The 10,287-nt window shown below is 34.3% G+C and overlaps 1 protein-coding gene across 5 annotated transcripts in view; it reads left to right on the top strand.

The window, feature by feature from the left end:
- Window positions 1-10,287, top strand: part of LOC106877480 (cadherin EGF LAG seven-pass G-type receptor 2) — a 301,895-nt gene that overhangs the window by 261,189 nt on the left and 30,419 nt on the right. For 4 of the 5 annotated variants that reach the window (XM_014926392.2, XM_014926391.2, XM_014926390.2 and 1 more), the window contains exons 32-34: window positions 3,072-3,236; window positions 3,485-3,553; window positions 6,030-6,230. In XM_014926392.2, coding sequence (XP_014781878.1) covers window positions 3,072-3,236; window positions 3,485-3,553; window positions 6,030-6,230 — 435 coding nt within the window. The remainder of the gene's footprint in view (window positions 1-3,071; window positions 3,237-3,484; window positions 3,554-6,029; window positions 6,231-10,287) is intronic. The other variant, XM_014926393.2, reaches the window with a different exon arrangement.

The raw sequence follows: 10,287 nt of genomic DNA, 5'->3' as shown, positions 1-10,287 counted from the left end.
TATATGTATATATATATATGTAGTATGTTTATTTTCTTTTTTTATATGTTGATTTTGAATTTGTACCTCTGTTCTCTGTACATGCTTGACATTGTTTTTTTTTTTTGTTGTTAATATAAATGTTCCAGAAAATAATTAAATTTAATGAGGTATAAAATAATTTTAATGATGTTTTAGGTTTCTGCATTGTAGAATTTAATTAATATTAACATAATTAGAAATATGTATTTTCAATTTGATATTGGCTTTTCAAATATGCAAATTGCTTGAAGTATTTTGTAAAATAGTCCTGGACTGTAAGGTCAATTAATTAAATACTATTTTGATTTTGATGAGGAATGAAAAATAATGGTATTTTCTAAATGACTAGAAGTTCTCTCTGAAGGAGGTTGGCCTTTACAGTTTTTTAATTCTCATGTTAATAAATCCTTTTTTATATTACCAATAGAATTATTGAAGTACTGTTAGTAGTAATTGTATTCAAAGGAGACAAAAACAGCAATGCTTTGACAAGTTCACATGCCTTCACGTTTATAAATGAGTAAAAGATTTTTATATGCTCTTGCAGCCTAAATAAATATTCAGTGAAGGGAAAGCTAAAAAAGATGTTCAATCAAATTTAATTACATCTTTAATCTTTTTGATACCAAGATTGTACCTGTTTTAAGTGATGCCTTTCCTGTTTTAAGTGATACTCTTTCATTACCATGGTTCTGTTGAAATATGCTGCCTCTGTTTCAATTAATTTGGAAAATAACATTGTTATTATTAAGCTGGTGCATGAAGCATAAATTAATAAGGAATTTTGATGTAGGACTTTAATTTAGGTGACATGATTTAAAACAAGAAGTTTCTATCATAGAAGCAGGGGTGGTCTCAGGTGGGCTGTTATCAAAAGGGTTAAAATCTTCCATCAAAATTTCATGTTAATTTATGTTTCACACATCAGCTTAATAAGGGCAAAGCTATTTTGCTAAATTCTTCATTTAAGAAAAAAATTAATTGAAACAAAGCAGTGATTTACTACAAAAATATAAGAAAAGGGTTACTAAAAAAGGTTAAATAATTATTGTTAATGACAGTTCCTGTCAAAGGAGACAATTACAAAATCCGGATTGATTAAATATTGAATGCTGGTGTGTAGTGGTAGTGAGGAAGTTTGGACTTTGATTTGTATAGTGACAGCTTCATATGTTTTAATGGTATTAGACAAAGTGTTGGTAGTCTTACCTGTACTTATCATATCTAAGAATGACCAGGGGAATAAATAAATTCCATGTGAAAAAACAAGAAAAAAACTTACTGATTGTTTCAGTATCATCATCATCAGCTAATGTCCACTCTCCATGCTGGCATGGGTTAGATGGTGTGACTGGAGCTGATGATCTGCAGAGTTGCACCAGGTTTCAGTCTTGTTTGGTATGGTTTCTACAGCTGGATGTCCTTCCTAATGCCAACCATTCTAGGAGTGTAATGGGTGCTTTTATGTGCCACTAGCATGGGTGTCATTTGTATAATACTGGCAACAACCATGACTATGATTCACAGGTGAGTGCCATTTACATGGCACCAGCAATGACCACGACTACAATGCACAGGTGCAATTTACATGGCATCAGCAGTGATCATGACTATGATTCATGGGTGCTATTTGCATGGCACCAGCAATGACTACAACTCACGGTTGCCATTTACATGGCACCACCAATGACCATGATTCCTGGGTGCCAATTTACATGGCACCGTTGATGACCATGACTACAATGCATGGGTGCTATTTATATGACACCGGCATCGACCATGATGATTCACGGGTGCTATTTACATGGTACCATCAACGACCACAACTACAATGCATAGGTGTCATTAACATGGCACCAGCAGTGACCACGACTATGATTCACGGGAGCCATTTACATGGCACTGCCAACAACAATGAAGATGATGCATGGGTGCCATTTACATGACACCGGTACTGTCACAACTATGATTTCACCTGGTCTGATGAGTCTTTTCACACGCAGCATATTGCCAGAGCTTTCGGTCACTTGTCTTCACCTTTGTGAGGCCCAACATTTCTTCCTAGGTCTACCTCTTCCACAGGTTCCCTTCACAATTAGAGATCAGCACTTCTTTACACAGCTGTCCTTGTCCATACATATCACATGACCATACCAATACAGTTGTCTCTCTTGCACACCACATCTGATGCCTCTTATGCCCAGCTTTTCTCTCAAGATGCTTACACTCTGTCATACAGGCACACTGACATTGCACATCCAGCAAAGCATACTAGCTTTTCTTTCAAGCCTACGCATGTCCCCATTGCTCACAGCCCATATTTCACTGCCATGTAGCATAGCTTTCACACACAGGCTATATCTATTGCTTTGTAATTCTTCAACCATTGAACTATCAATTGTTTTCCTTTCATGTTTTGGGAAGGTAAATCACATCACAACTTCAAATTTCTTCATATTGTTCTCATAAATCTGAGACCCCTGAGCCAGTGAGAGATTCTCCATGCAGTCATTGGCTTGCTAGAAATAGCATTTAAATCTCCTTTGTGTCATACCCTACCATTTTAACCATTTTCGAACTAACCTTCCTGAAACCCCTTTGGTTCTATGATAGAAAATTTTGATTTTAAAGTTAATAATAATGTCAAAATTGCTTTAATAAATTCTTTGTTATTTTCAAAATTAATTGAAGCAATAGCAGTTTATTTCAACATAAATATGGTAGCAAAAGGGTTTAAAGAGATGGACATACAGAATAATGTAGTCTTGGCAAATTACATGGAATGATCATTGCAGGAATGTCTTTGATCAGAATTGACCTGAGACTAAGATCATAGAAATATAACACTACAATGAAGTGAAATACTGAAAGCTTAAGTTACAGGAATATATGTCATTGTTAGCCACATATCAAACTTAGCTCTGTAATGATAACTCATTGGATAGAGTAATATTAAACTATAATTGATTTGGTTTAAATTTTAATTAGAAACTAAGTTCAAACTGTTAACAGAAAAGAAATATCAACCTGCTTTGTTGAAATTTCTTCAGATCCAGATACAGGTGAAAAGACAACCAATTTAAAACCTGATTCTGACTCAGACAGTGATGATTCTGATGAGCATGCTAGCCTGGAGCTGGCCTCCAGCCATTCATCAGATGATGAAGATTTGGACGATGACCCCAAATGGGAAATGCCTAAGAACAAGAAAGTTGGTGAGTGTTCAGATATTAATGATTATTCATTTTCTTCTAACTCATTATCATATATTGTATTTGATCTGTATTTTGACATTGCCCCAAAACTTATCATTATTACTACTTTGATTGTAGGGGTTGTGAAAGTTTGTAATCTTGAAAGCCTTTTTAAACATTTGGGTGAGCTTTCCTGGAATCATTTTCATGTTTCTCTCTTCATTTGGATTATGTGGATTATTTATTCCTTATTCCTGTGTCTTTTGCAGAAGAAGCGAGAGAACAAGCTCGAAAAATGAACAAAAAAGAGAAAGAGAAATCCCCAGGTTCATTTAAAGGTGTGACATCAAACTTTTACTTTTTCACTTCGTTTTTATCGTTTGTTGTTATTGTTTAGTTTCCACATTAGCCCTGATCAAAATCTTTGATCAATCATCCTATAAACATTACATTTTCATCTAAGAAAATGCATATTAATCCTCTTGCTTTCAGATTTTTGTTGTGCTGTTGAATCATTTAAGCAAAATTAAACATTTGTTTAAATTTTTAAGCAAGGTTTTATTTTACAGCCTCTTCACGAAAACCCTTCAACTGAATTAGGTGACACAACCATTTTCAGTTGGGTCTTGTTGAGAAGTACAGTGCTACATCTGCAGAATTTCATTGCACATATTTAGTATAAACAGTCTGAAGTATTATGTTGGACATTGGAAAACAAGGAAAAATGTGATAAAATTGAAGATGACTTTGCATAAATTAGTTCCTAATGCCATAGAATTTTCTCAAACAAGTTATAGTAGTAAACATATGACTAGTAATATTCTAGTTGTAAAATAATCAGTACAAAGAAGAGTAAATCAATGGATATTAAAACAAAGTAGTTTTAAATTACAAAAATCAATAAAGATTATATTTTTAAAAACAGTAAATCAATAATATAAATAAGCAATGAAAGAAAATATTGTTCACATATAGATTAAGAATATTTACAAATGATTGATCAGCATTATCTTCATAAGTATCATTGCATCATCTCCTTTCAAATTCTTTTAGGTGACTGTTCTGATGTACTCTTCATCTACTTCCATTTATCATTGGCACAAAATTAGAACTTAATACATTGGCTGTTTGTGATTGGGGGTTAATAGGATTGATAAAATTCCTACAAATCTTCATAACGTAATAACCAAATACCTGTGATAATAATTGTGTGTGTGTGCATGCGTGCGTGCATGTGTACATGCACACCTATATTTAAAGGAGTGAAGTATTTGGTAATAATGAAAGTATTTAATGAGGAAAGCATTTTGCTCTTTGATACCATAATCTTCAGTTTTCCCAAAATTTCAATTAAATTGCATGAAATATGAAGAAACAAACATCAGTATTTGTTTCCTAATTTTATAATTCTTTTGAGGTGGGTGGACAAAGCTGGATGAAACCAATATTTAAGAAAATTGCACATATGCATACAGCTATAATGATAGATTAAAATATTATTGGTCAGCTGCAAAACTGCAGAAAGTAGAGCAGAAACATACATTCAAACACCTAATTACAGTTGTATATGAGTTCATTGTTGCATAAAGCTACTAAGCTACTGCTTTTCATTAATATGCTGTTTGCCATTTTATCAACATTTTATTGTTTGCCCACTGTTCCAACGTAATGATTCCAGTCTTTTTTTGTGGCATAATATAACCAAAACTGCTTCATCCATTATGTTCTTCCAGATTTTAGGATTGTAGAGGATATTTGGAGAAATGTTGTGATCATACAGATGTTTGCTCATTGGCTGTTAATTTACTGCTTTTTACTAATATTAAATCTCTACCTCATACTAATTTACTGTTTTATGCAAATAACTTATAACCATCTATTAATAACTTAGTGCTTCATTAATTTTACTGCTAAGCTCATTATTAAACAGTTATTCCTCATTTTGTATTCACATAAACACTTGCAACTGATAACTATGTAACTTTTTAGTCATGCACATGGCTGTGGTTAGAGCATTGGGATCACAATCGAGAGGTAGTGAGTTCGATTCCTGGACCAGGTTATGTGTTGTATTCTTGAGCAAGACACTTTATTTCATGTTGCTCCAGTTAACTCAGCTGTAGAAATGAGTTGTGACATCACTACTGTCAAGCTATATCGGATTTTGCCTTTCCCTTGGATAACATTGGTGGCATGGGGAGAGGAGGCTGGTATGCATGGGTGACTGCTGGTCTTCCATAACCAACCTTGCCTGAACTTGTGCCTCAGAAGATAACTTTGTAGGTGCAATCCTATAGTCATTCATGACCGTAGGGGGTCTTCACCCTTTACCTTTATGATATTCTAAATAGTTCAAGGAGTGGAATGCATCTAAAGTTTCAGCCAGAACCTTTTGCTTAAAGAGAAAGTTAGCTCTACCTGAAATTTTAGACCAGTAAGCTTCTCCCTTCTGCTTGCATGAAAGTTTTTCTATAGTTTGAACTATTTGTAAGAAAGTAATATCATATAGTTTTCATAAAACCTTGTTATTGAACTCTGTGTAAAAAAAGTGATGAAAGCTACCTCAGTGCTAAGAAATATAAAATACTAAATAATACAGCTTTTGTAATACAAAAAATAATTAACTGAAATACTGAATATGTTTATTTTCCTCTCCTTTTAGTGTTGTATTGGCTTTCATCACTTTTCTTTACTTATATTTTCACTAATTAATCTACTAATTCTCTTAGTAAATGCTTCTTCTTTTGCAATGCCTAGTAATGAATCCATGTCTAAATTTCATGCTTTATACTAACCATTCTATTGTAACTATAGGTATCAGCTCTGGTATGCAGCATCCATCTTTTCCCCCTCTCCCACCATTGCCTTCACTGATGTCAACTCCATCTCCACTGCAGCCTAGCCGCATGGGCTCACCAAGCCTAGGTGCGCCAGGCAGCTTGTACAGTCTAAACCGGTCAAAGTTCACACATCCCTCACCAATGGGATCGTCATCACATTACCATCCTGGACAAGGTATGAACACACTGTGTTAACAGCATTATTTCACTACAGAGGATATTGCATGGCAATTAACACATGCATGTTCACCCAGATGTCTCTAAGTTGATATATGTATTTACACATGTGTATATGAACTTATATGTAATATATATATATGTGTGTGTGTGTGTATATACATATAAAGGAGAGAGAGAGAAAGGGGGAGAGAGAGACTAACGCACATATTCAAATATGTACACATAGGTTTACACAGATACATACAAAACAATGACAAGTTGTATAAATAATCATAATGTACATATGTATGCATACAATATGTCAAGAAAGGTAAATAAAGAAAAATATACACCATGTAAACTAATATATAATAAACACATGCACATATGCACACACACACATACACATCGCTATAATATTAGTGGAAATTTTCACTCTATCCCTTCTTTTCATTACTGAGAAAACAAAATACAGTTTTATTTACATTATTTACATTTGACGGATATTTGTCCTCATCTTGTTTGTTGTTAACAATGTTTTGGCTGATATACCCTCCAGCCTTCATCAGGTGCCTTGGGGAAATTTTGAACCTGGGTTCTCATTCCTAAGGTATTTTTTGATGTTGTTATTATTATTATTCTTGTTATTATTATTATTATTATTATTATTATTCAGGTCACTACCTGGAATTGAACTTGGAATCTTGGGGTTAGTAGCCCACACTCTTAACCACTACGCCATATGCCCATGGGCATACTGGTTAAGAGCGCGGGCTGCTAACCTCTATATTCCAAGTTCGTTTCCAGGTAGTGATCTGAATAATAATAATAGTAATAATAATGATAATAATAATCATAATAATAATAATAATAATAATGATAATTATAATAATAATAATAATAATAATAATAACATCGAAAAATACCTTAGGAATTAGAACCCAGATTCAAAATTTCCCCAAGGTACTTGATGAAGGCTGGAGGGTATATCAGCCGAAACGTTGTGTTAACAGCAAACAAGATGGGGACAAATATCCGTCAAATGTAAATAGTGTAAATAATGTACATAATTCCTCATCTCTTAAATACAGAACTGTAAAATACAGTTTGCATCCACATAATCTTTTCTTCACTGTGGTTTTCAGTTTATCAATATTTAGAGATCCCCACCTCTTCGTGAGAAACACAGCTATAATGTATTCTGTTTTAACTGCTTTTAAGAATCATGTTTAACCTCTCATAGCAATATTCATTAATATTTCAAAGAGCAGCATTCTATTTTGCAAGTTATTACTGTTATTGGTTGTACAATAGAGTGCTTGTTCTATAATTCCACAATTTGCATTGAAACTCCACCGAGGTTCAGTTTTTCTTTCAAGTTTTCAAAAGTTGTAAAGTAAATACCAATTACAAGCTTGGGTTTGAGTCTGATGAACATGTTCCATGACAAAATTGGTTTTTCACCTGATCGAAAGGTGTTATTATTTGGTAGAATCATTAGAACAGATAAAATGCCTTTAATCTTTAGTTCAAATCTCACCATGGTAAATTTTGTCTTTTAACTCTCAGGGATTGATAAAATAAAGTACCAGTCAAGTACTGAGCTGGAAAGTATCAACTTACTCCCTCTTCTCAAAATTGCTGGCCTTGTGCCAAAATCTAAAACTGGTGGATTGGCAGAGTTGTTAGAGCATTGGACAAATTGTTTTTCAGTATTTGTTCTGGCTCTACACTGTGCGTTCAAATCCCACTGCAGTTAGTGGTGCCTTTCATCTCTCTGAGGTCAATAAAATAAGTACCAGTTGAGCATTTGGGTTGATGTAATTGATTTAATCTTTCCTGCTGAATTTGCTGGTCTTGTGCCAAAATCTGAAACCATTATTATTATCATTATTATTATTATTATTAGGGTAGTGAACTGACAGAATTGTTAGAATGCCAGACAAAATCCTTAGCAGCATTTTGTCCATCTTTACATTCTGAATTCAAATTCTACCAAGGTTGACTTTGCCTTTCATCCTTTTGGGATCAATAAATTAAGTACTAGTCATGCACTGAGGTCAATGTAATCAACTAGCCCCCACTCCCAAAATTTCAGGCCCTGTGTCTATAATAGAAAGAATTGTTATTATTATCATTATTATTAAGGCAGCGAGCTGGCAGAGCCGTTAGCATGCCAGGCAAAATGCTTAGCGATATTTCGTCTGCTGCTACATTCTGAGTTCAAATTCCACCAAGGTCGACTTGACCCTTCATTATTTTGGGATTGATAAATGAAGTACCAGTTGAGTACTGGGATCCATGTGATCAACTGTCTCCCTCCCCACAAAATCCAGGCCTTGTACCTATAGTAGAAAGGATTATTATTATTATTATTATTGGTAAGGCAGCAAGTTGGCAGAATTGTTAGCATACCGGGCAAAATGTTTAGCAGCATTTTGTCCATCTTAACCTTCTGAGTTCAAATTCTGCTGAGATTGACTTAGCCTTTCATCCTTTCGGAGTTGATAAAACAAGTACCACATACATACTGGAGTTCATATAATCAACTAGCCCCCACTCCAAAATTTCAGGCTGTGTGCCTTTAATAGAAAAGATAATTATTACTGTTAAGCTGGTAGAATTATTGGCTTTCTGGACAAAATGCTTAGCTGCATCTCATCCATCTTTGCATTCTGAGTTCATATTCTGCCAAGGTCAACTTTGCTTTTCATCCTTTCAGAGTTGATAAAATAAGTGCCATCCAATGTAGTTGACTAGATTCCTCCCATAATACTTCTGGTCTTGTGCTTTTTGCAGGCAGGATTATTATATTCATTATTTGCAACATCATGTAGATATATTCATAAATCATTTCTTTGTTACAATATTTATTTGAGTTTTTTTTCAATTCAGTTTTAAAAACAAAAATATTTAAATACTTAAATTTAACTGCAAATTCAATGAAAAGCAACAAGCACTCTGCTATCAAAATCTTTTTTGAATTTAAAATTGAGACTTCGTAACAGTTCACTTAACATTTTGTAATTAAATCTTCTTAGAGTATTTTATAATCATGATATTTCTCTTTCTCTCTCTCTCTCCCTCTCTCTCTCTCTCTCTCTCTCTCTCTCTCTCTCTCTCATGCACACACACACTCCCCCTTCTCTTTCACTCTCCATGTTTTCATTTAACACACTGCTGTTGTTTCTGGGTTCCCTAATTTGACTAACTTTGAACTTGTAGTAAATGTGGCTGCTAACTTATTTGGTGGTAGTGAGCCCCACATCTGAAAAGTCATTAGTTGAACTATTAGTTCTCTTGCATTCTGGGGGATATCGGAGCGTTTGAGTGACATTAGACCCCGACAAATGCCCATAAATTAAATGCATCTATCTGGGTCACGATGGTGGCCTGTGGACCTGTGCCTGATGGCCACGATCATGGCCCATTGCACTTTATGTGTTAATAGAAAATTACACCAATACTGATGGTGGCTGATTCTCAGCAAGGAAGACAGGGAGACAATTATTACTTTGTTCACTCCTCTCTCTCACTCTCCCCCTCTCTCTCTCTCTCTCTCTCTCTCTCTATATCTATCTCTCTCTCTCGTGGAAAAGTCAGTTAAATAATGCTAGTCTCTTTCAGAAAAAAAAAATCAGTAAAGAGCAGACAAATCCTATTAGTATTTCTTGAAAAGAGATGAATTCAAATGTTCTAGACTAGTGATTCTCAATCAGGGTCCATATCAAAATTTTGGTGGTGATGGGAGGTGAGGGTGGTGTGATGGCACTCAAGCAAAATAGTAAATTCGGGACCCACAGTAGTATTTTTAGGGTCCACGAAAAAAAATTTTACTTCAAAGTATCTATTGCTAGAGGCAGCTAGGTTTTACATAGTTTAACATGTATCAGACCACTGAACCTTGTTCTCTCAGTGACTGCTATTGCAAACCTACATAAGTGAATGTGTGAAAAGACAAAATAAGAATTTTGAAATAAGTATCTATAAAACTAATTTTTAAACATTGAATGTCTATGGGGTTCATCAGAATAAATTAGTAATGAAAGGGGTCCATAAGTAAAAAAAAAAAA

Source organism: Octopus bimaculoides, chromosome 11 (assembly GCF_001194135.2).
Source record: "Octopus bimaculoides isolate UCB-OBI-ISO-001 chromosome 11, ASM119413v2, whole genome shotgun sequence".
NCBI classification, from domain to species: Eukaryota; Metazoa; Mollusca; class Cephalopoda; order Octopoda; family Octopodidae; genus Octopus; species Octopus bimaculoides.
Note: the sequence above shows the minus strand (reverse complement) of the source record. Positions and strands in the feature narration are given on the sequence as shown.